Here is a 27556-nt window from a genome sequence, read left to right as displayed (position 1 = left end):
TTTTATATATTAATATATCTTAGGTGGGGCACGTTTATGTGCACACACCCAATCATATAAGTGTACACGTGTAATTCATCTATGTAGTTTAAAGCCACAGACAATCACATCTAATAGTCGCGCACACCAGTTTAAAACTAACCGGGACTTGAGCGCCATCTTGTTCACGTGGCGCGTCATTTGAAAGCATTTAAATGGAGCCGCGATAATTTTAATTATTAATCAGTAATAAGTTATTTTATTTAAGTACAAAGATCATTGATAACAATTACTATCAACGTTAATCGATGCATTCCGTCAAGACGTGAGCGTTAAAGGAAATTACATGTATTTTAAATTCGATAAACCCCCACTCCAAAAGAAATTTCTACCCCTTGGTTTATAAAAGCATCCGCAATGGCGCTTCCTCTGCCTGTCGCTTTAAATCACTAGAAGTGTACTCTTGTTTTACCTTTTTTTACGCCTTTCTCTTCTTCTTGTTCTTCAACTGTCTCTGTCTGGATTTATATGTGTTGTCAGCACAAAATATATATTTTATAAAAGTATACTTACTACTGAACAGCGGAGCACACACCCCAACACACCCGTGTTTCATTTATTATAGAATAAAATTTCGAACCGAGCCAGAAGTAGTCACTTCGTCTTGAGTCTCGTACGTGAGAGTTTGTCCTCACGAAAATTTAAATAACGATTCGTTTTTATTTATTTACTAATTATTATTATTATTATTTTGTTTATTATTAAAACAAAATATTGGTTATAAAAGTAAGGTTGGTAAATAGATACGACGAAAGTCCTTGTCAATTAAAATAATAAAATCTAAGTGGATAGCCGAGTGAATTTCCATCTGGTTTTATTCACATTCACCGAACAAGTGTCGTTAATAATCCAGAATAATCCTCATTATTACTATTCATTTAATTTTAAAATAGTGCCATGATGAATTACAGTAGTGACATGTCGACGAATGTGGAGAATAACAGGTTAGTTTTATAATATTTTATTTACTTAATTACACCAAAAACTTTCTCCATTTTTTTTTCTTAAACAAATTCGACTCCATTTTTATTATTATTGTTATTTATTTATTTATAGGATTGATTAAGTAGCAACCTCGATTTATTAATTTTTTTCCAAGTTATTTATTGATTTTTGTAAGAGCATTATTTTAACCGGCGATTTATTGAGACAGCGTACATAAGCATACCCAAGCTTATTTATTTTCGCGGCTTCATTTTTGAATTTATTCATTTTATTATTTAAAGTAGATCCTATCATTAAAAATATAGCCTAGAGCTTTAATGACGTCTAAAATTTTTTTAGTAGACGTTTTTCTATGAGATAGTTTTGTCATCGCCCGAGGCTGGGAATTTTCAGAGAAAATAGTTAAGATTTTAGATTGATGGGATAAAACTATTGAGAAAAAAAAAGCTAACTTTAGTTGCTTTGGTGTTACACAACAAGTCCGTTTGGAAAAGCGCTGCAGTAGATTCTTTGGAATGTTGTTGTAGTGTACCTAAAGCAATAACACTTTGGCTCTTTTATTTATTTTTTTTTTTTTTTTTATTTTTTTTATTTTTACTCCTACATTAATAATGAAGACCAATTGATAAATTAATTATTTACAATTAAAGTTTTTATCTTATAGTTTCCGAAAAATAAATCAAAGGCAGTAATATCTTTGATGACTAATCACCAAATTAATTAATTAATTTGTAATTAAATTTGATATTGGTAATTGAATACGTTGAGTCATTATTATGATTACTGAAACACTTGACATATAAAAATATAATTTTGATAACGAAATTGATTGACGTAGCCCACGTGGGATTGTAATTTAATATTAAAATTAATCTCAGCCTCTATTTTTTTTTTTGCCTTGAAATTTGCAGATGGATCTTCAAATCCCATCACAAACTCATAAAATTCTATTTAAATATTTAAATTATTAATTATTATTATTATTATTATTATTTATAAAATATAAATAATAATTTATTTATTTTTTTTAAACTAAAAATGACATTGAGACTTGAGGAAATAATCCGTCTCATAAATTAAACTAAAGTTCAGTTCTAAAAATATCTACAAATAATTTATAGAGTTGTTAAATTTTGTCTATTATCATTATTCTTTTAAAATTTCTATTATGTCTATAGTAAGTATAGAGTCTAGGGGGTCTAGGGTTTAGGTCAGTAGGAATATAACAATAATAATAATTTTACTTGACCATGACTGGGTCTTTGACTCAGAGACTAATGTACCGTAAATTTAAATCTTCATTAGAGATCGTAAGATCCGAGATAACGCAAGATCATAAATCTTGGGAGTTTATTACACATACTAAGCACTCGTACTATCGGAGCTTTTATATTGGTTATAAAAAAGAAAAAAGATACTTTAACGAAATGTAACAAAATGAGTACAATATATACGGCACAAAAAATTACAGTACATAACTTGAATCATCCACTTGTATCATTATCAAATTGGAATATGGTTCGAAAGTATGGAGCCCTGTACTGTCCCACTTAACGGTTTATGACATATAACAACAGGCTAAGTCGGCCAACGATATAATAACAATATAATATTAGTGTGTATTTTATTTAGCACATTCTTGTTTACATATATTTATGTTTATAATAACATCCAAATACTCAAACTCTGTTAATTTACAGACTTTTAAATAAATAATATATATATACAATTTAATTGACGCAATACTTTCACGATAATTTGCGTGGCGTTTTTTAAATTCAAATTATGGAAATACTTTCTCCGAGAAAAACTTGGTCATTGTACGATAGCTAACATTATAATTTTAATTATTTATTATTTTTAAGTAGTTTATAATTATGGTTATGATATAATAGTTTAGGGTGATATTTAAAGAGTAAGGAATTTAATGGGGTAATGATTACAAATTTAATAAATTACAAGTATGTGAGATAGTGGTTTCAAACCCGGTAGTAACTTTAAATTTCTGAAATCATAGTTCGTGATTTAAAAAATTTTTTTTCTTTATTTTCTGGAAAGATAATTCTCATTTAAACAAAGATTACGTATATATTTAAATGCATGTATATATTTTCCAGTCATGCGAATTCTCAGTGACGCAATAGTACAATTGATAATCTGAGAAAAATAAATGTTGTGTTGAAAATGTAATATTTTTAAATTTTGGACTGGAAAAGAAAAAAAAATAGAAAAAGTAGGCAATTAGTTATCTCACTACAACTATATAAACATCGCACGACTTTCCTTATCTCTTTATATAAAAAATTCGAGTTTAAAAAATTTTTATCGTTTATTATGCAATAAAAAACTAAAAAGTTATTATATTATCGATCCGGTAAAAACCGAAAAAATTTAAAAATAAATTATAAGCTCGAGTAAAATATGTGATGAATAAATTAATTGAATGTCTAGTTTAAATCATTAATGTCTTTATCAATTTACATAAAAAAATTAATATTATTTATTTAAATATAAACAATAATTATCATGTAATTATTATTAAATAATTACATTACATTTTATTGAAATGATTAGAGTTGGGGAAAAATTTATCATACTGAATACTTGGGAAAAAAAAAATACTCTTTAGTTGAAAAAGTTATTATCTAAAATTGTATTAATTAGTCGATAATAAAAATTAAATTAAAAATAATGAATGACAGTTATAATAAGGTTATCATTTTTAACACTTGATAAGAATCGGAAAAGTAGGAAAAGAAATAAAAAAAAGAATCAGTGCTAAGATATAATAAAGTGAATAATGAGACCGAGATAAAATGCAGGTTTTCTTATTCAAGCATATGATTCCATCGATATAATCTTGATACTAGAAGAAAAGTCATTTTTTATCTTTACATATTATGTTACTTTTAACTGTACTACACTCGTCACTTGGTGTATGTGTACTTAAAATCGCGCGACTCAATTATACAATTACGTAATACGCTTTTACTTGTATATATTCTATTCCTCATATACGTTTTCGCTTCTTTTTCCTTTTAATTTTTAATTCTTTAACAACTCAAAGGGACAAGCAAATATATTATTAAGTATATATAAATATATATGGAAATGAATACGGAATTTAAACAAAAAATGTATATCTATATTTATAAAACTATATAGTATTTATTTATTTATATATTTTCTACGACGCAGTTATTGAAATTAATAAAAATTATCGGGCCAAATAAAAAATTAAACAAAAATATATATATATGTATATAATTCGATTGATAATATAGTAAATAGAAAAATTAGTTACAGCTGATAAGTAGAAAATAAAAATGAAACTAGTGCACCTGTTACCATGTATACAATATATCTATTTAACAAGGATGATAAAATTTTATTTAAACCTTTTACTTGGCTCGAAGAAACGAGAACGGGCATCATCAATATATTAAACATGCCATAAATATTTTAACAGGTCAATTTATAAAAAGTTAAATGATAATTATTTATTTAAATATTTATTTCATTATCAAGAATCTTTATTGCGCGAGCGTATAGTTTAGCGACCTTGAGAATGCCATTCTGACAGAGTGAAACACCTTTCTCTAAGTCTCACAGGTCTCACAGGTCTCACACCATTAAATATATTACGAGAGAGCACATGTGTCTTCTATATATTAAATACTGAAGCTATATAGCATATGCTATCAAAATAGGCAATAGATTTTATTTCATTTTATTTAATTTTATTAGTACAGCACATTAAACTTTAGACTTACTATACTTAAAACATATTTTGTTATTATTGTTATTATATACACATATAATATGTTTTTTACTCTTTCTTTAAATTTATTTATCTCTCAGCTCTCTGGTGGTCATTCTTAGCCGTAGGTAAATATCTGACGAAACACCTCCGTTTTTAATGTAATATTATAATGACAAGGCTTATTAAAAATAAAAGTTATTTAGCATAAATTAAAAATAAACTATTGGTAATTACATAATAAAAAATATTATAGAAATAAAGGGAGTAATAAGATTTTTTAATTAAAATAATAGTAAGAGATGAGTAAGTAGATTTTTGTAGGTAAGGCGGATACGGTAAAAAGTATAAAAAGTAAAAGTAGAAAGTGTTGGATCAAAAGCGTTCTGGTAACGTTTAATCCACCATATCAGATAATATACTATTTGTCGAGATTGCTATTACGCGATACCTGTTATAATAATAATAATAATAATAATAATAACAACAACAACAACAACACCACCATATAGACAGAAAGTAAAGAACGTCCTCTGCACTGACCAAATAGTTCGAACAACTCTCGCGTAACCTTCGCCTCCCCGCAAACGATAACGTAATTTCTGACACATATGTATGTATCCACTATTGATATTACCAGCAATAGTTGTCATATTGATTATGGTGGTGGTAAATTCTTATAACTTGAATTAATACTTATATTCGTAGTTTGTAGAATGTTCCAGAAATACATTAAATGTCATACGTAAAAACTAGCATACATACTATAGACAAGACTACTTTAATTACAAATTTATAGTCTTTATTAAATAAATTTTATTATTATTATGAAATAATGAACTTGTAAGTCTTGAGATTTTTAAACAAATCAGGCTTCATTATTTATTAATAATATTAACTTGTTGGATCAAAGATATAATAATAATTTAATTTGTTTTGTTTTTTTATTATTATTATTATTATTATTATTATTTTTTTTTTTTTTTTTTTTTTTTTTTTTCAAAGAAAATCAAACTGTGTCAGAATTAAATTAGCTCAATAAACTCATGACACCTTTCTAAGACCTTGGAGAATCACACGATTATTATTATGTGAATCGGCTTGTAACTAATTATATATGATACATTTATTTGTATATTATATTTCATAGAAAACACTTATAACTCTTTCATCCTTGAGGTCCTCGTACTTTTCAAGGTAGACTGGGTCATTTTTTAGACAAAAAATATTTCATTTTTCTCTAAAAAAAAAAAAAATTTTATGATCTAAGAAGCTAAATGTAGTTTTACGGTTATTTATTTATTTTTTTTTCTACCTTTCGATAATTGTTTAGCAAATCTAGGTCAGTAGATTAATTTGATTTTTTAAATTTTTTATTGAAATTTATGAAAATAATAAACAAAAACAAATTTTTGAAGGTAATAATTGATAGACAAATAAAAATGATTTATTTATTTGATAATTTAACTTTTAACGTTAAGTAAAGTCGATGCAATAATAATAATGTATGAGGATGGAATCCCAATGAATTTGTGCGATGCAATTGCATAATGTTATTGAGTTTTAAAAGCACCAGCGAGTAGTGCCAGCAGTGCGTTGGAAACCTCAGTAGTGCATTATTAAAAAAAAACACTGTATGGTTGATAACTCTATTAGGTTTAATTTTAAAAAATAGCAATAAATGTATTTTATAATTAATTTACAATTGAAAACGAAACAGGGAATTAAACTCGATAAAAAAAAAATAATAACAAACGTCAGCATTTAAAATGAAAATAAAAATAAAGAGTTAAATATAGATAGAACATTGATTATTAGACTTCTGGTTGGATAACAATGACTTAAATCGTTGACCCCAATCGATATGACGATAAAATCGATAAACTTAGTACCATTTAGCATCGACATTAGCAACCGATGCATTAAAGAGAGAATAAAGAAGCTCAAGAAAGTAATAATAAAAAACAAAGACCGAGTAAGAAATATAATAAATAAATAACTACTGAACAGAGAAGTTTGGTTTGATCCGGTTCGGTCACCAGACGGTCGTCGGCATGATAATCTCGTTTCGAGCTATCTCAGTGTATCTCAGTGCCGATGACACGAGACACGAGGCACGAGGCACGAGAACAACACGGTACATGCCAGTGTGTAATACAAGTAAACCACTCCTCGACGACGTGATTGTTCGATTATACCAACTGTACGCTCGACTTGCCTCCCATTTTCCCACTTTACACACATATTACATCCCCTTTGAATTTATCACGATGATAATAATAAGTATATAAAAAGAAAAAAAAAAAAAAGAAAAAAAAAGTAAACGTGAATAAATAATAGACAAGTAACTGCCCCCGACAGCCCCAGCGTCGCCACACGCATCACACATTACAATACCTAGCCGGCATTCAATAGTCCATACATTTATCTTTATCATTATTATTATTATTATTATTATTATTATTATTATTATCAGTAATTAATTTGTAGCAGAGTTTAGTCAATTATTTTGGTGTATTATATAATATGTAACATACTTAACTATTAATTAAAATAATCTTCCAAGGACACTTTCGACGATCTTGAATAAATTTTCACTTGTTGTGACATTTTTTTATCGAGGACACATAATTAATTCATTAGTTTAGTTTTTGCGTATTATTTTTGATAATTTTTTTTCTTTTTTAATTCAATTAAAAGTTTATTCATTAAAAAAAAAAAAAAATAAATAAATACAGGAAAAAGTAAAAGACATCGGGTATATTTTGTAGGTTGAATTAATTAATTAATTTTTTTATTGTGTCTGTATTTTTAATTTTTGTCTTTATTATTATTATTATTATTACTATAGAATAAATAAATTATCATAATTATTTATCGAGAGATATTAATAATGAATTGTTTAAATTAAAAAATTAAAGGCTTTGATTTAATTGATAAATATGTAAGAGTGTGAACTTTGCCACTAATTTATAGTTATCACGAGTGCAGTAGTCAGATGCATTATTTATTTAATTTTTAGTTGACAGTAATTAAATTCTCTTTTAATGTCAATACAGTGTAAATAAATATGATCATGACAATTGAAAGTACTGCCTTAACATAATAGTAATAACTAATAACGGTCAAAGTTCTCGCGGAAGAGACCAGCAGACAGCAACTGAGCCAAGTCTAGTCGAGGTGGTCGAGGTCAATTCCTCTTCTTTCAACTTAAAAAAACAAATCATTTTATAAATTTAACTTTTAAGAATTAATTAACAAACAATGACAAGAATAATTAATAATATTACAGATCATGTTGAATAATTTAATTGTAATTATTATTCATTAACTTGTAAGGTTATTCACATTCCCTAGTTTTTTTTTATTTTTTCAATATGTTATAAGTACTCATAAATCATTTGGATTATTAACTTAATAAGAAACATAAACAATAGACTTTGGATTTTTTCGCAATTACATTTGCATCATGACTAAGAAATCATTGTAATGACTTTATTCGTTAGTATTTACTCATGGGAAATCCACGGAAGTATTTTTTATTATTTTATCATGATGACATGTATATAATTTTAAATATATAAACCCGAGAAATCTTTATTATAATCGAGGTCGTGCTACTTTTTTTTTTTTTTTTTTCTTTTTTTGAAGGCAACCAGGATCTTGAATTTCTTTTAAATTTAAGTATATATATAATATATAATATATGTATATTTGGGTAATGTATTGATGATATATATGCCCTTGGACATGAGAGTACATCAAGTTGTTGCCTTTCTTCTTTCACGACATTCTTACTGTACTCTGTACTTTTTATTGACAATCTGTCGGGATTACAATCTCGAAAAAAGGAAAAATATACTTTTTTAAATTTGGGTTTTTTCGATTACTCATCTGGAAGATTTTTACTGGCATCAAAATACCACTACCATAAATAAATTAATTTCCATGTTAGTCATAAAAAAAATAGAATAACGTCAATGCAAATTTAAACAAAAAAATAACAGACTTGTTTTAATTTTTGATTTAACAATAAAATAATTAGTAATTATCTAAATTTATTAAATAATATTTGTTTATATTTTGTTGAATTCCCGAAATAAAAGAAGAAATATTGTACAGCAACAGTTCCATAAAATTGAATTGAATTAATTAAAGACAAAACACAAAACACAACGTGACATGAATCCATTATTTGTTAAGATAATTTTCCATTACGTGACTATTTCGCAAATTGAATAAATAAATGTTGTCATATTATTTGTTGTATTTGTTGTATACTCGTATAATGACCTTGTCGAAATAATTATCTTAAGAAAGATTAAAAAATAATAATTATTATTATTTATAATTACAGAACGCAAATACGGAGAACAACATGGAATGATGAGCCAGAATTCAGTAATGCAAGTATTCTAAATAGCATGGAAAAATTTGTAAAAGCAGTTAATGAAATGGAGGAGACGATATTGGTGCCATCGAGATTATTGGATCTTGCAGTAGGCGATGCTGGTGATACAGTATGCCAAAAAGGCAAGAGTACAATTAAGGATACAATGCCCAATACGGATCTCTATCGACTGTACAACATTGTCAATACGCTTAAATTAGAGCTACTGTGGTCACAAAAGTCCAGTATTGAGGCTCAGGACGAAGAAAATGAAGAAGAAGATAATAATAATCGTCGAGCTGTTAAATCAAGACCAGCAACTATTCCATCGACAGCAACAACATCCCTCACAGCAAATTCAACAAATTCAACAACTTTAACAGGTATAACACCATCCAGTGTAACATCTGTTACAGATAAATCCGTCGAGAGTGCTGCTGTAAGACTTGGTCACACACGGTGTCCCAGCACCACCTCAATGCAAAGCGCATCCTCAGTGATATCAAGTATAAGCTCAAGTGATTCTGATTCGGATATGGGAGTGGAAAATGACTCTGGACTGGAAAGTGAAGATCAACCTGATAGATTTGCTAATCAAGCTGCTGATAATTTCCGCCGTCATTTACGTGGTCTTCATCGCAGTATCAAGCGCATGACCCAGGCTGCTGAGTATCTATCGTTGAGATATCAAGCCGATGTTGGTGGACAAGTTTGATTTCAGCTCACCCCAACATTTGTTTAGTAATAATAATAATAATAATAACAACAACAACAACAACAACAACAACAACTATTTGATAAATAACAACTAAAATAATTCATCAATAAAACTTGTTCAATTTCTTATAAATTCTTCCCTTATAAAAATAATTTATATCATTCCTCGTTAATAAATCTAATTAACTCTATTAAAATATTATTTACAATTTGTAATTTATTGTGGCGTATTATTATAATAAATATTACATTAATCAGTAATAGTTATTAAGAATAAAGTGTCTCAAGTAGGTTGAAATTTTTTAAAAAAATAATTAAAAGGAGATTTATAAGTGCTGTTGATAGACGTAATTTATTAGTAGATAGTTGTCGTGTGTGCTAATCAACAACAACAACAAGTAGAACAAGTTTATTGTTTCTAAACATCAATTTATAATTTAATTTTTTGTGAGCTGGGTGAAAACGAATGTTTTATTATTTTAAAAGTTGAAATAATATGCGAGTGGATACGTGCGATATTTATAATTTTAATTGAATGTTAAACATGATTCCTCAATAAATAATAATTATTATTAACAGAGTATTGCCTTGAAAATTTAAGTAGTATATTAGCTAATGTTTCTATTATTAAATTTTTTTTTTTTTTTTTTTTTTTTTTTTGTTTCTTTCTTTGGATACATTATTTGACAATATTGATAAACTATAAGATAATAGACTTTAAGAATAACTATTTTGCAAGGGATTATGATATATATTTGGTTGACATAAAATATTATTGTGCATCTCGTGTGAGCTTGCTAAAAAATATATTATTTTCGCCGGCAATAGTTGTTTAACCTGCTATTATTATTTACAACTATTTTTTCTTTTCTTATTTTGATAATTAATATAATTTGGTTATGAAAGTTAAATATAAAATTGAACAAACTAAATTTAAATAAATTAAAATCAGTCTAATTAGTGATTACTCTTCTGAAAAATTGTATACCGAGAGTCGCTCTCATTTAACGTAATTTTAAAAAAATAATAATAAATAAAAAAGTAATAATGCGGGTGTCGATAATGTATATAGAATTGAATTCCCTTATTATTTATTTTTTATTACGAAAATATTATAAAACAAATGAAAAAAAAAAAGAAATAACAATAATTAAATACTATTTATAACTAAGACGATTAATTTTATCCGTAAATAATTAAATTTAAACAAGTCTATTAAAAGAACAAAATTAAATTAGTTCAATTAATTGATATAGTAATTAATAAATTAATTATAGAATTAAATAACGTAAATAATAATAAATAATATTATTATTTTATTTGAAATTTATTGCATTTTTGTATTTGGCATGGAAAAATAATAGAGCTTTTAAAATTATATATATACTAAATATATATATATTATTATTTTATTTAATTACATACCCAATCCACTCTTATTAATGAATTTAAGATTTATTTCTACTTCAATGTCAAGACTTTATTGGAAATAAAAAAAAAAAAATTAATAATATAAAAATAAATAAAATGACGTTTTTCTGTAAATACTATTAATTGTGAAATATAAAAAATCTTAATAGTCTTAAACTTTTATATATTTGTCACGGTCTTTATTAATTAACTCATATATATGCATACATATGAGTTTGTTATACAGAATGCATCAGCATTTTCTTCATGTTTGTCAATTCTCATCGCGACATACTTTTAACGTAAACAAAAAATACTTTTTAAAGAACATCAATCATAATAATAATAATAATAATAATTACTATTGCGGTAAGTATATTTTTTATATTTATTTTAATCCACATTCGCTCCGGTCCGGAGTTTTAATACTCTAAAATAAATTTTATATTTATTAGAAACATAATTGATTCAGATATTAATTATTTAACTTAAAATATTATGTTTTTAATTTATAAAATATTTTAGTTACTAATTAAAATATCATTTCATATAAATAATACATAGTGAAAATATTGAAAAACTATAATGACATAGATAGCTATAATGAAAAAAAAGGAAAAAAAAAAAACTTTTTTTTTTTTTTTTTTTTTTTTTTTTTTTTTTTTTTTTTTTTTTTTTTTTTTTCATAATTCGCAAATATTTTCGAGTCTACTCAATCAAATGATCTGAAATTTTAAGGAAAGTTGATGGCCAACAAGCCCTTTCGATTGCCGCCTTAACCATCCAAATTGGTTCATTAGTAAAAAAAAATAGCTTCCTAAGACTTCAAAACGTCGACATATGGTGTTAAACTCGATTGTTGAAAATCGGGGTGAAAACAATAACTTCCCGAATTTTTTGAAAATCATCGAGTTTCTTAGCGGGAAGTTAAAAAAAAAGTATAAATATTTTTCATAATTATTTAGTCTGAATGACTAAAGTATATAGTTTAAAAATACCCTGATATAATTAAATATAACCTTGATAATAAATTATTTTTATTGCTAATTGAAGGTTTATAATTTACATTACAATGTATTGTCATGTTTATTATATAATAATTACACGCAGTATTCAAAAAGTAGTTATACATATATATATATATATATATATATATATATATATATATATATATATATATATATATATATATATATATATATATATATATATATATATATATATATATATATATATATATATATTTTATTTATCTCAATAATATATGTATATGTACATGTGAGCGTTAAATCTAAAAAATAATGGCACGAATCAATGACACACGCCAATTGATATCTTAAAAAAATTTCCGATAAAAAAAATATATATTTATATTCAATAATGAGATAAATTTCTTAAGCCATAATAATTATTATTATAAAAAAATGCTTTTTGGAAGTTGATTGGAGTGATAAATTATGACATCTCGGCATCAGCTGAGATTTGTCGTAGCAACGACATCTCTCAGATTCTCGTAATCAGGATCGCGGCTAAAGAATTCAAAAAGTTGACCAAACGTTGGCCGATTTTCAGGTAAATAAGACCAACAGCTCTGCATTACACTGTAAATTTCATCTGGACAATCATTCTCGGGTTTAGGAAGTCGCTTACCATCCTCAACTAATTTAATTACCTATAAAATAATAATAATAATAATAATAATAATAATTATGATTATATTAATACAATTATTATTGAAAATAAAAATATTTACATCAACGCCTCGTTGATCACCATAAGGCTGTTCTCCGTATGTAAACATTTCCCAGAGTGTAATACCAAAGCTCCAGACATCACTGGCATGAGAAAATGTCCCGTAATTATAAGACTCTGGTGCGTACCACTTTATTGGCCATTTACCACCTTGAGTTGCTCTGTAATAATCATTTGATCCAAAAGTTCTCGATAAACCAAAGTCACTAATCTTGGCTTGATGTTTTGAAGCCAAAAGTATATTTCTTGCAGCCAAATCCCTGTGAACTAGTCTCAAGTCCTCAAGATATTTCATTCCACAAGCAATTTGTGATGCCCAAATTTTTAACTCGCAATTAGCACTTATTTTATGAGAAAATTCTAAAAGATAAGCGAGCATTGAACCCAACCTTACTAGTTCTTGAATCTGAGACAAAATATATAAAAGTTAATTATTATTACTACTATTATTGAGTGAGAATTAATGTGATAATACCATCAACATAGGTGGTCCTTCAGAGAATCCAATTAATTTAACAATACAGTGATGATTTAAATTCATCATAAGTCGTGCCTCACGAAGAAATTCTTCTCTAGTAACATTATTATGAGAATCTCGCAATGTTTTTATAGCCACTGATTCAGTCTTGCCATCTGGAGTTTTATATTCTCCTTCGTAAACTTCTCCAAACTCACCTTCTCCAAGAACTTGACGTAAAATTAAATTTTCACCGGGTATAAAATCTATCAATATAAAATTATAAATAAATAAATAAATAAATAATTTAAAAATAAATATTTACCATGAACATAAGAGGCTGTAGGATTATAATTTATGTTTAAAGTAGTATCTACAGAAGAACGTCTAGGAGTATAATCTTTAGATGCCGGTTTAATATCCATTTGAAAAGATAAATTTTGAAAATACGACTGACTTGGTGATTCAAGCTGTGGCTGTAGTGGCTGTAGTGGCAAACTTCGTGGAACTGATCCTTTTTTTTTCGTCAAAGTATTCTGAATAGTATTAATAATAATTAAATTTTAAAGTTTATCTTACAGCAGGTTAATATATTAATGATTTATCAAGCATTAATTACCCCATTAAAAATAGAAGGCGGCATTTCGGGTACCGGAGGTCTTGGCTTTGGAGGAATAGGACAAACGAGCGGACCACGTAATCCATCAGGCATACATCTATAATGCTCTACAACGTGCTCCAATGAATCAAGATACGGCCCATCATCAATAAATAAATATTTACCCTGCATTCAAATAAATAATTAATATATTAACTATTATTTCTATCAACAATCAATTATTAATTACCTTCTTTTGTATTTGATAATGAAAGTCTTGATTGTGATACATAACAGTCAGAACATAAGTTCCCCCGGAGCGGTCGCTAAATCTCACAAGAAAAGTTCCATCTTTATTTCCACTTTCATAAAGCAAATTTACAGCTTCTGGACGGCTTAATGTACCATGATACCAATCTATACGTTTTTCTCTTGATGCTGGTGTATCGTAATTACCTTTAACATAAAAATAATTTAATAAATAAATTAAATATATAAAAATTAACAGAAAAATAAATACATACATAATAAATCAACACATTTATAATGACCATTACGTCTAGCAAGATCAGCAGGAGTATCATCAGCAACCGTACGAGGATGAACTGGAACATTCATTGATAACATGGCCAAAATAACTTCAATATGTCCCGCACTTGCTGCTTCATGAAGTGGTACCATTCCTATAAGACAATTTAATTATTAAAATTTTTTTTTTATTCCTTTAAATGTAATTATTATTTATATTTACCAGTAGATGTGTGTCTTGCTTGAACATTCGCACCTCCACGTACAAGCAGTCTTACGGTATTCGGTAAATTACTTTGACATGCATACTAAAAAAAAAATAGATAATTTATTATAAAGATAAATTTTTATAGATTAAAAAAAAAAAAAAAAAAAGTCTACCTCTTGGATCCTGGCAGCTTAATATTTATAATATAATAGTATTTATTTATTAAATTTTGTGAGATTTAGTGTCAAGTTAAAATACTTACATGTAATGGAGTGTAGCCAGCAGAATCGCGGCAATTAACGCTGGCTTTACTCTCAATTAATTTTTTTAAAATATCATCAATACCATCTTTGGCTGCCAGATGAACGGCAGTCTGACCTAATTCATTTTTTGCATCTAAACTGCGGTATCCACATTTTAAGAGTTCTGATACTATTGTGTAGTTTCCTTCACCAGTCGCACGATGAAGTAAATTTGTTCTGCCATGTCTTCGAGTATCAGGAGGAGGTGGTTCTCCTTTATAACCTTTTGTTAATCTTACTTGCAAACCAGAACCGTCTTTTTTATTTTTGTAATGCTCTATCAGTGTCTCCAATCCATGCAATGGTGGTTCAGAATCCTCTAAAATAAATAAATAATTATAATTTATTTTATCAAAAATAAAATATTTAAAAGTTACCTATACAAAAGAATGCATCTTCTTTGTGTTTACGAATCTGATAATGATGAACTTGATTGTTCCAGAACACTGACAAGACATAATCTCCAATTGATGTGCTACTTTCTCTTACCAGAAATGTTCCATCTTCGTTTAATTCTAAAATTATTTTTAATTATAAAAAAATAAATTTATAAATTTATAAAAAATAATAAAAATGAATAATAATTACCATTTTTAAGAAGACCTTCTGCATCATCTCGAGACAATTTCCCATGGTACCAACACAAGTCAGCTTCAGGATTCATTTTTTAAAAGTATTAAATAAATTTACAGTGTTTTCATTATTTTTGTTTTAAGTAAATGTCAAAGAAAATAAAAGCTTATGTTATTTGGATATAATGATATAAAATCTTGACATCGTGATCAGTCAATCAGTAGTAGTATAGAACAATGACAAAAAGTCACAACCAGTCACTACTGTCGAGTGCGTCGAGTGTCGACATTAAATATTCGACCATATTCGACAATTCGACATGGAACATAGACAACTAAATCAAACTAAATACTAACAATGATAATTGAAAACAACAACGGCCACTTTCAATGGATACTGGACATACTGGACATACTGGATATTTAATTCACGACATTTACAAATCACAATCCAAAGAAAGAGCAACCATTGATATAACAACTATATGTACATGCGCCTATGTGATAAAATTTAAAGCGGGAATTTTTAAAATATTTGAAAGTTACACTTTTTCAATATTAAAAATATTATTATTTTAATGATTTGGCTAGTGTACATAGTTGTTGTTTTATTTTTAAAAAAAACTTATTTTAATTTTCAAAGTAGAGTAAAGCCTTTTAATTTATTGATTCTTTAAAATATTACCAAGCTATAAAATTATTTGAGACAATAAAGTAAAGAAAAGTAACTGTTAATATAAAACAATCGATTAATAATATTTTAGAAAACGCTAGAATATAAATATAAAAATAATAAATAATTTTGATAAGCATCTAACATTTGTCATTTCGAAACAAACTTTCATCGTGTTCATTCAAGTATACTCTTTTTTTTTTGGTTAGCTTAAATTAGTTTAAAAAGTAAATTTTAACATACATCTGTAATGATAAGAATTATTTTATTAATTAGAAATTCTTCTTCTTTTTTTTTTTTTTTTTTTCTATAACGGTAATATAAAATTAAGAGATTTTTAAATTTATAAAAAATTGATAAATTTTAATTTGTTTTAAAATTGTAGCTTTCTAAATATCACTTTACAATCCATAATCCACACTCTTAAGTAAATAAAGTTAATTGTAGTAAAACAGATGGTAATTTAAGATTATGAATGATGTTGAAATATAAAATACCATGAATTAAAAAATTAACTTTTGAGTACCAACATCAAGATATAGAAAATTCAGTGTAAGTTGTCACGCATGTTGTTATCAACCTCATACACACATACAAATTTATATAGAATATATAGAATATAAAATCAAGGTGTAGAGAAATAGACATGAGTGTATAGCAAGAGTGGGGAAACATGTAGACGGTAGAGAGCGTAGAGAGTGTGTAGGGACGGTAGACAAATCCCCACTCCTACAAACTCTACTAGGGGTGTTGGTGGTGTTGCTGCTGCTGCTACTGCTGCTGCTGGTGCCTCCAGAGTTCAGACTTCCAAAGTTCCAGACTTCCAGTTCCAGTGCTGGTACAGTGCTTTAGTCTGTTTCAGTTTTCAGTCTTCGGCCTTCAGTCTTTCAGTCGATTAGTGTAGTAAGATGGATGCTATAAAACTATGAGATCTGTATGACTTGTAATTCTTTATATTAATAAATTAAAAAATCTAAATCCAGCAATAACAATCATCGACAACAATCAATAAATCACCATAAACAATTGTTTTATTAAAACAAAGTGTATTATATGAGTTTTTAGTGATTAAAATAATGTGGATAAGTTATGAGAATAACATCTGCCAGTGAGTTTTTAAATCACGGCTACAATGGTGGATAACAATTGTATTATTGAAGGAAATGTCAAATTTCGCGATGGAAAAAAAGTGAGTACTTTTATATTAAATTTCATTAGATATCAAAAAATTACTGACACCTGCTAATTATTATTTAATTCAATTTATTTAAATATTAATATTGTATGTATGTATGACATAATGACTCGTGTCGCGTGTCAATGACATTTTCTTCCTTCCGATTAAACCTCATAATTATTCCAGTCATATCGCTATAATTTTTTTTCTCTCTCTTTTTCTCTCTTGCATCTACTCTACTTTCTCTTTTTTTTTATCCTTCTCTCTTGGGATAATAAAAATGATAATAATAATAATAATAATAAAAAGTAAAGCCGGCTGCGACGCTAGTTCGCGCGGGCAGATGCGCGATTACACTCTCTTTCTTCTGATTTCATTGACACTTTTTTTTTCCGCATTGCCCTGTTATGTTGGGTCATTCTGCCTTATATGTTTCGTCTTTTTACATTTTTTTTTTATTTTATTTTATTATTGTCCACTGAAATGTTTAAGATTTATGTTTAGAAGAATAAAGAGACCTTCAAGTGCACACGCTCCCATATATTTATTATATACATACAATACAGATTGAGATATATAAATTTTTACATGTATATGTATGTATGTATGTATGTATGTATGTATATAACTGTATAGGGTGTTACGGACAATTTGGAGCGTGTTCGAAATATCGATTTCTTTTTTAATTGCTTTTCTTGTTAGAGCTACTGTTAAATATTCTTTAAAAACAAAAATCTATAACTTTTAATTTATCTTATTTTATCAATCATATATTATGACAGCTGGTAAATGTTTTATTTAAAAAAACAATTAACTTTTATTATTATTAAATAAAATGCATTTCCGGATTTATTATTTTATTATTAATAATAATTTGCCCGAAGACATTTGGGAACGTAAATATTTCTACTCCAAAAAATTTCTAGTCATAAAATTCGTTCTAGTCTAAAAGATTCACACTCATGAATATATTTCATTTTTCTTATACAAATACGTTTTCTTATTACGTTTATTTTTTTTTTATTCTCCTATGACTGTTTTTCTTTTATTTCATTTTTTTTTTTTTCTTACTTGCAGAAAAAAAATAAAGTTCTTGAACGTAATTAGAGTATAAACACTCGATGTGTTGATTTAAATATTTAAATAACAATAATAGTAATACTTTAATATAAAATATTATTTTATTTTATAGTGGAAATCACGATGGTGCGTTATGCGGAAATTGTCTCCAGTGGCAGGTAAATAATTTAAATATTAAAAACGCCTACCAAAAAATAACAACACGCACAACGATAACCAGATAAATAAAACAATTAAAATGAAAAAATGAAAAACAGCAAGCGCAGCTGTGATAAATATCTTTTTATTTTTTGTTTTGTTTTAACCATTTTTTATTTAAATAAAATGAAACCATAAAAAACATATGAGTAGTTAATATATCATAGGTCTCGTTAAAAAAAAAAAAATAAAAAAAGCTGTCACTTTCATTGAGTGAGTGTTTGAAAGTAGTAGGTAGTAGGGTAAAATATAGAATAGGATATGTGGATTGTATGGGATTACTCGTCGCCTCATTTAGAACCCACTGAAAACTAACTCTAACGAATGTTCATCACCAGTGTAGCTGTATTATGTGCTGTACTGTACTGGGGACCTGGGGACACTGCTGGTTAGCAGTAAGATATACTAAGAAGGGGCCGGAGGGCAAGACAGGGAAAATGTCTATTTTAAATCTAAAAAACCTTAAACTTGACTCTACACCGCGAACTGAAGGAAAATTCTTTATGAGTTATCATCGGCGTGCGACAAAATCCCTAAATCTTTTTAGACTTAGTCACACATCTGCTTCACTTCTTCTTAGTTTTTTTTTATATCTATATACTACATAGAGCCGTGAGGCATGAGGAAGAGGCCTTGCGGTAATATTTGAATGGTTAAAAAAATATATTAAATGTCCTGAGGATGAAGACATCTGCCATGTTCAATAAAATATTATAAAGCTTTTGGTTTCTTATTGCATTCACCATAAAAATTAACTTGTGTAACAGTAGCTTTTATTGCCATTAAATTTTTATTCATATGCCCTTTTATTTAACACAATAGACTTAATGATAGATCTTTATCACGCTAGTATATTATATTGCGACTTGAATTTATTTAATATAAAAATAATAATAATAATAATAATAATAATAATAATTATTATTATTATTATTATTATTATTTTGTTCGTTTGTTTGTTTGTTTGTTTAGATTGTTTACACCTGCAACTTTATGGAGACAGCAAAGACAGATACAAACAAGGACAAACAAAAGCATCCTTGAGTTTACAACATTTTTTAGGAATAGAAAGTGGATTTACACTTGATAAAGAGTCTAATACAATAGCAATTATTTGTCAAGATTTGATAGTTGTGCTTGCTTTTGATACCAGAGAGCGTTTGATACAATGGCAGGTCAAAATTTCAAATAATTTGGGCGAAGGTAAAAAATTTAATTTTTTTAAATTTTTATATAGACATTTATTTAAGTAGTCATGTGGCAACGATAAGATAACATATAATTTATTTTAAAAATAAAGATAATGATGAGTAATTCCATATGACTACTGAAAGTAAATTAGGAAAAAAATTTAAAGTTTTATTATCGTTTTAAATGAAACATTTTAGATCAACAATTTTTGATAATAATATCATCAGCACCCTCAAAAGCCAAAGTATCTAACGGACCAGCCCACTTACACATTCAAGACCGTCGGTTCTGTTTGACAGTCGGTGTGCCGCCACGGCTGGTTGGCGTTTGGGAACTGGCGCATCTACGTCGTTACGGTGTCGTCGAGGGACGTTTCTGTTTCGAGGGTGGCTCACGGTGCGGCCGTGGTGAAGGTCTGCACGTGCTAATAACAGATCAGGGTGAGGATATAGTACGTACACTACAACTGGCAGCCGAGGGTAAATTGGCAACACGTAAACGCCCTCTGAATTCACAATTATCGTTGCAAGACAGTCCAACGCGACGTCAATTCATCCGTTCAGACACACGTGCCAGTGATTTTTTTCCCTCAAATATTTCTTACACATCATCTGTGACGTACAAAGATCATGAGGGCACAAAAACTGAAACAACATCACCCTGCTGGTCTTCTACTGAAAGTAGACATGTTGAATTAGACGCCGTTGATTATAGTACTAACAGCTGCCGTGATGCCGTTGGATCAACTCAGGAACTAGCGGATCACCATCATCACAATCAAAATAATCATTATCATCATCATCATCATCATCATCATCAGCATCAGCAGCAGCAACAAAATCAACAACAGAGTAATCAAATAACAGAGTGGAGAAATGGTTCTCTACCACGACAAAATTCATCTGGTTTAGAGAGATGCGCCAGCTGCATAAGTAAATTAGGCGCAATATCGAAAAGTTCTGTTGTAACATTAACTAATACTACAAATAATACGACCTCTACTATCACAAATACAACCAGCAGTAGTACCATATTAAACCATACAAACACAAGTTCTAGTCCTGCTGCTTCTGGCGGTAATAATAATCTTAATCTAAATAATAATACCACGTGCCATTCACAACAGCCACGCGCCTTCGACAGATTATCCTTATCATCTTACAGCAGCTCGAGCCATGACAGTGATTATTCTGGTTCACAGAATGCCGACTCGGTCTGTTTATCATCTTCAAAAAATTCTCCTTGTTTACCATCAAAAGACTCGAGTTGTTTGCAAGTTAAAAATTCACCTGATCAGCTTGATCAACTTGATCAACTTGATCAACTTGATCAACTTAATCAACTTAATCAACTTGATCAACCTCAACAAATTCAAGAAAAACAAATTACTCAATCACAACAAGAGTCTCATAAAATATGTTCATCACCAAGCCCGACGGGTCTGCCACCGCGACCATTAAAACCACCCGCAAAAAGTAAAAAACCTCCTATGCCACTACCAAATGAACGGTGTACATGTAAACAAAAATCTGGTATGTCAACACGTACTAAATCAAGTCCTTACGACAACTACGACATTCCAAAGACTATTTTAGCTCACCATATGTCGTTAGAACCAGCGACAAATCAAGGAGATCAGTACTACGATACACCACGTAAAATAAAAGAATGTCTGGCATTACCAAAAAATTATCCAAATTATGATACACCTCATTCAGCACCACAAGCAGTTATGTTACAACACTGCGGATGTCCTGCTAAATTGCAAACATCTACATCGTCAACATCTACATCATCATCGTTATCATCATCAAGAATTGGTTGTCCATGTCACAATGTAATGAGCTGGGCCGGATTTGTATTACCTTATTGTCGACGTGGAGCTGGTATTGAACCAACTGGAGTTTCTGTGCATCCAATTAAATTGTCGGGTGAAGGTAAAATGCCAGTTGTCAATGCCAATGGTGAATTGGCTATTTATCCAAGTGGTTTAAAAAATAATAAATCTGATGATTTTTCAATTATTTCTAGTATTAGTACTAGTACTAGTATTAATAATATACTGACATCATCAGAGAAAGCTAATAATTATGAAAATATTGAACCAATTGTTATTGATACACAGCCAGAATCAAAACGTAATTACGTAAATATCGATTTTACCGAGTCGCTTGAGTATTACGAAAATAGCCGGGATTTGATTGCTAGAACAGGAATTTCACAAGAGGAAATTGCTAAAATAGCTGAGGGTTTTAAAGACACAAGTAATAATGAAGATGAAATAATTAATGACTCTATTAATAATGATAAATCAGGTGATAATAATAAATTGGAACAGGAGCAAGTTATAGAGGATAAAGTATGTAATAAATGTGGGCATGTAAAAGATAATAATAATAGTATGAATTATTTAATAATGAATCCAGATAATAATAATAAACAATTTAAAAAATCATTTCCTGGTTATTTACCAATGCAACCGTCTGCACATAATGCTTGTTCTAAAGAAGTTATCTCCCGTATTTGTGGAACTAAAAGCTCTAGTAATCCAGCATTATTTGCTTCATCCTCATCTTCATTATCCTCGTCATTTATTGAAGTTGGAAGAAAACGATCTGATTCAGAATTACGTATTCCTGGATCAGCAATGTTATCAAGTCCATACTTACGTCGACGTTTAATCGATCCATTACAATTACCGTATAATCAACAACAACATCAACAACAACAACATCAACAACAACAACATCAACAACAACATCAACACGGTGAAACAAGTAGTTTAGAGATGTTGTGGAGAAAGCGATCTTATTCTGCTGAGTCATCTCACTATTTAGAAGATTCTAGTCCAAGTCTTGGATTTTCATCGTCAACAATACACAAGTGTCCAAGCGAAAGTAGTGAAAAATCACTTATAATAAATAATAATCTTACAAAAGATCAGACAATGACGATAGCTTGTTCAGATTTAAAAGTTAATCGTGACTGCGATGAATCTGTCAACGGACAAGCATTTTCATCTATTAAAATACGTCGATCTTCATCAGTGCCATCTAAAACTGGACATAATCGTGATTCATCAAGTAGCAATGATTCGGGAGTATCAACTGGTTCGTTGAGTCATCGAAATACTGAATTTGTTGAATTTGAATTAACTTGTACTCCAGTTAGTTTGTCCTCGAGAAAACAAAATATCCTTTCAGTTTGCCGTAAAAGCCCACCGCCAATTTGTTATCACGGAAGTTTGCCAAGAAAATCAAAGTCTAGTGATCCATTGAGAGAATTGTCATTTCAATTTCAAAAAATTAAAATACCAACAAAATCATCTTCCGCGGAAGGTGATATACCAGCTTGTGGACCCAAAGGAAGTAACAAAGGATACAGTAGTCCTGGTGAAAATTCAAGTACTCCTTATATTGATTCAAGAAGTACAAGTAGTGGGACTTCAGATATGTCTGATTACATTGAAACCCTATCGCTCTCTTCACACTCGTCTTCTGATACTCCTGATAGTTTGAGGTACTTAATTTAATTATTTATTGATTTATTTGTTTGTTTGTTTGTTTACTTGATGTGATTTTATTTATTTATAGACTTGGTGGAAGAGCTGTGACAACAACACTGCGTCCGCGGAGCGGCAAAGAGTATTATAAAATAGACAGAAGCATTTTAGCGGAACAAGGTCGTAATTCAGTAACATCGGGATCCAGTTATGCAAACATAACACCAGTTTTAGAGAAAAGCGAATCACCCTCCCCGGGTTACATCAGTAGTTCGCCATTTGAACAACCGGCACCCTCACGGGAACATTTTATTTTCTCCGAGGTAAATTGTTTATTCAATTAATGCCCCAGTCATAGTTAATATAATTAGTCTACCGGCTATTGATTTTGTGTTGAGTTATTTACTAATTATCTTAATTAAATAATTTATTGACACTGAGGTATCGATAAATAATTTTATTACTAGTCATACCAAAAAATTTATTTCACAAATAAAAAATAAAAAAAAAAGTTTGACAGAAATCAGAAGCTTTAAAAATATAAAATTGATAACTTTCTGTCGTCACATATCATAAAAAGTTTTTTAATTTTAAAATGGAAATGTGAATTTGATTTTGAAATTAATTTTTTTTTTTTTTTTTTTTTTTCGTTATTCTATTCCATGTCATGTAAAATATGCCGAGAGTAGATTATAAATAAAAAAATAGTTGTTAACATAGTTTTATTTCTTATGTTTGCAGGAAGCTTGAAGCATTATTTATTGAAATTGAAAAGTAAGCTACGGCGTTTACGACTATTTATACTATACGCGGATATTCTGGTGATTACTGACATTTATTGAAACATCTATTGTTAAATTTTCTAACAAATAAGCCGAGGTAATTTAAAATTACTTTATTCCGACTAAAAAATTAATAATTATATTTAATTATAATGAAAACGGAAGAAAATTATCTCATTTGACTGATACACACGCACAGTAAAGTAATTATTATATAGATATGACTCTTTTTGTTCGAGTCTTCCCCAAATAAATTAAATTTTTTAACTAAAAATCTTTTAAACTAGAGGGTGCGTATAGTTATGATACAGTCAATAATCAAATACTTCCTACAACGACTAATTTATATAAATACGCTCAATATTTAAATATAGTTGTATAGTTATGAATCCTGCCCTAGAGTTTTAAAAATCTACGTGCGTATTTACATACTTTTCACTTTTAATTGATTATTATTTTTTTACAGTTTTATTTATCCGTTAATATTAGTTTTACAGTAGTTTTTATACAAAACACTTAAAATATTTTCGTCCAAATTTTAAAAAATGTCTAAATAAAATGACAAATAAATGATTGTCCTTTAATAAAAGGAAAATATTTTTTAAACGGTTGTTTAAAACACCAACGTTCTAAATATTGTAGAAACGGTAATTAATTTTAAAATTACTCGTTTCGAATTATGAAAGTTTTTTTTTTTTACGCGATAAAAATTATAAATATAATTTATATTCACAGGGTTCACGTACTTGAAAAATTTTTAGTCCATAAAAAAGAAAAAAAAAAGGAATAGCCGATTAGTGACATTTAAATTAAAAATTCACTGAAATGAAAATGAATTTTCGTGATTTAAAACAAACGATAGTAGCAAATTGCTAACTGAAACATACATTATCAATTAAAAGGCTTGATATTAAAAATAAAAAAACCAATTTATTAATGCATAAAATGCGTTGATAAATTAAAAAAAAAGTCAGCGTTCTCGCATCATAATAAAAGCTATAAGAGCTTCGATCTATAATCCCCAATCACGTAATAGCAAGGAACAAATTTATATAAATATTTAAATCGATACTTAATCTTACTCCTTATCTTAGCTATTTAAATAAATAAATAAATCAATCAATTTCAAGCAACGAAAACTTGATACCGCAATGTACCGTGGCATTAATTCATTCCTATAGAAATATCTATATTGTTTTTTAAGCTATTGCTTGCTCTGTTTTTTATTTTTCTTTTTCTATATTATTAATTCTACATGTGTTTTATTTATTACAATTTATTTATTACGTGTTTTTTTTTTTTTTTTTTTTTTTTTTTTAAATGTTATTGATGTAAATGTTTTTAAAAGTAAGATAGTTGATAAAAAAAAAGTTTTAAAACTTTGTATGCCAAAGGGTATAAGTTACATATATTTTATAAATGTTTTACATATTTTTTTTGGATTTTTAAAATGTTTCCGCTTCCTGTAGCTTCTTTAACTGCCTAGAGTGAATTGAAATATCAAACGCAATAATAAGTAGATTAAATATATATATATATATAAATAAATAGTTTGTAAAATAGGAGTCGTATTGAAATTGTGCCCAAGTTCCGTACAAACTCTCTATTGTTTGCTCATTGCTACTTATTGTAATTTTTTTCTTGTTTTAATTTTTATTTAATAAGTTTTTAAAATAAAATAATGAAGTTTTCGGCTAGCGTCGATTGCGACAATAAGTTGTCCTAGATCATAATTACTCAATAAAATACATCGAATATTTATGATTTATCAATTTACGACAATTTATATTTATCATTTAAATTCTGCTGTTATAAATAATTAAAAGAATAAATAAAAGCTTTAAAGCTTCTACTCTCTACAGTTTCACTTGATATCTAAAAAAAAAAAGTTAAAAATTAAATAATATTTCTTTATTTTGAGATGCACTGATTTTGACAAAATAAGTATTAAAAATAATTAGTATTACCTGAAGACTGAGTAATGGGCGTGATTGAGTCGTAAGCTGATAAAAATACTTCTACATTTTAATAAAATAAAAAAATATTACGCTTTTAAAAAAAAATATTGTGCCGTTGCCATTTTAAAAGCTAAAATTTTTAAAATCCAAAAGTGTAAATGATGATAAAATATTTACATAAATAATAATTATATGTATGATTAATTTAAAATTGTAAACACTTATTTTATTTTAAAAAATACGGCATACGGCATAACTCTATAAGCAATCTTGCACAAGAGCCTTTTTAATTATTAAATGCTCGTTAAATCCGTATATGCGTTATATATAAATATATAAATATATATATTAATAATCGTGTAACAGAGACTAGCCGTAGCACAGTAAAGTGCCACGTTAATATTTCAGGTACATGGTACGACATAAATTTAAGAAAAGTTAGCGTTTAAGAATTGGATGCTCGCCATCTGTTTGGATTCTAAAAATCCTATTAAATTATTATTGCATTTTATATATTTAATATATAGTAAAGTAGAAATTTATAATTAATACAATCCTACTTTTTCAAAATTTTTTTATTCAGTTTTAATTTAAATATTTATGTTGCGGCCTAGAAAAAATACAATAATAATCATGGAATTTATGTTTTTGAATGCTAGTCAAGTATTGAGTACTGTAGCGATATATTTTTAATGCAAATAAATATACATATATATAAATATAAATAACAAAAATGTAGATGATGTGAGAAGAAAATAAAAAAAAATAAAAAAAAAAAAAAAAAAAAAAAAAAAAACGCTATTGCGAAAAAGTGAAAATGGTGAAATTGTAATTTTAAATCCACTTGAAGGTATACAGTAAATTATTACATATAATATTTAAAAAAAAAATTCACAGCTTGTCACTGTTAGCTTGATTGTAACTATTTTTAATTCGACAATCGCAGTTAAATACGTTTGCAAAGTGTAAACATAAATTCTGAACAAATCAAAAATGATAATCACAAACAAATCTTAAGCGTTTTAAAAATAATAAAACCAGATTTATTAAATAATAATAATAATATTAATAATAATAATAATAATAATGATGAATTGTATACTGGCAAACGAACCATATCTAAGAATTTAAAATAATTAAAGTTATGAAAGATAAATATAAACCGTATGAGTGAATAAATCAAAGTGAATAAATTAAAATTAATAATAATAATAATGTACTTACGTAGTTATATGTGTAAATAGTCGTAAATATTGTGGTAGTACACATACATTTTTTAAAGGATATTTTTTTCTCGTTACGAGGGAGTGATGCCAA

The 27556-nt window shown here is 27.8% G+C and overlaps 3 protein-coding genes across 4 annotated transcripts; 2 read left to right on the top strand and 1 right to left on the bottom strand.

Moving 5' to 3' along the window:
• The first annotated feature begins 410 nt into the window (after positions 1 to 410).
• On the top strand, positions 411 to 11216 carry LOC103573437 (uncharacterized). The gene is made up of 2 exons (XM_008552526.3): positions 411 to 983; positions 9102 to 11216. The coding sequence occupies exons 1-2, from the start codon at positions 937 to 939 to the stop codon at positions 9847 to 9849; spliced, it is 795 nt and encodes a 264-aa protein (XP_008550748.1). The 5' UTR covers positions 411 to 936; the 3' UTR covers positions 9850 to 11216.
• Positions 11217 to 12517: 1301 nt separating this feature from the next.
• Positions 12518 to 16171, bottom strand: LOC103573436 (tyrosine-protein kinase Shark). The gene is made up of 11 exons (XM_008552525.3): positions 15695 to 16171; positions 15484 to 15621; positions 15067 to 15425; positions 14820 to 14904; positions 14593 to 14751; positions 14319 to 14524; positions 14090 to 14254; positions 13796 to 14006; positions 13489 to 13736; positions 13015 to 13419; positions 12518 to 12933 (listed from the first exon to the last, which is right to left on the bottom strand). Exons 1-11 carry the CDS (start codon positions 15768 to 15770, stop codon positions 12733 to 12735), a joined length of 2253 nt encoding a protein of 750 aa, XP_008550747.1. The 5' UTR covers positions 15771 to 16171; the 3' UTR covers positions 12518 to 12732.
• A 948-nt stretch (positions 16172 to 17119) lies between these two features.
• Positions 17120 to 25546, top strand: LOC103573435 (myb-like protein AA). Of its 2 annotated transcripts, XR_008403993.1 has the most exons (7): positions 17120 to 17540; positions 18721 to 18766; positions 19779 to 20009; positions 20195 to 23516; positions 23591 to 23822; positions 24241 to 24378; positions 25017 to 25546. XR_008403993.1 is itself a non-coding variant. In XM_008552524.2 (6 exons), the coding sequence occupies exons 1-6, from the start codon at positions 17484 to 17486 to the stop codon at positions 24247 to 24249; spliced, it is 3897 nt and encodes a 1298-aa protein (XP_008550746.1). In that variant the 5' UTR covers positions 17120 to 17483; the 3' UTR covers positions 24250 to 24898. The 2 variants fall into 2 exon arrangements, 1 of the variants encoding a protein (XP_008550746.1); XM_008552524.2 differs by lacking the exon at positions 25017 to 25546 and having other exon boundaries at positions 24241 to 24898.
• The last annotated feature ends 2010 nt before the right edge of the window (positions 25547 to 27556 follow it).

This window comes from Microplitis demolitor, chromosome 7, assembly GCF_026212275.2.
Source record: "Microplitis demolitor isolate Queensland-Clemson2020A chromosome 7, iyMicDemo2.1a, whole genome shotgun sequence".
NCBI classification, from domain to species: Eukaryota; Metazoa; Arthropoda; class Insecta; order Hymenoptera; family Braconidae; genus Microplitis; species Microplitis demolitor.
This window is presented reverse-complemented; position numbering and strand designations above follow the sequence as displayed.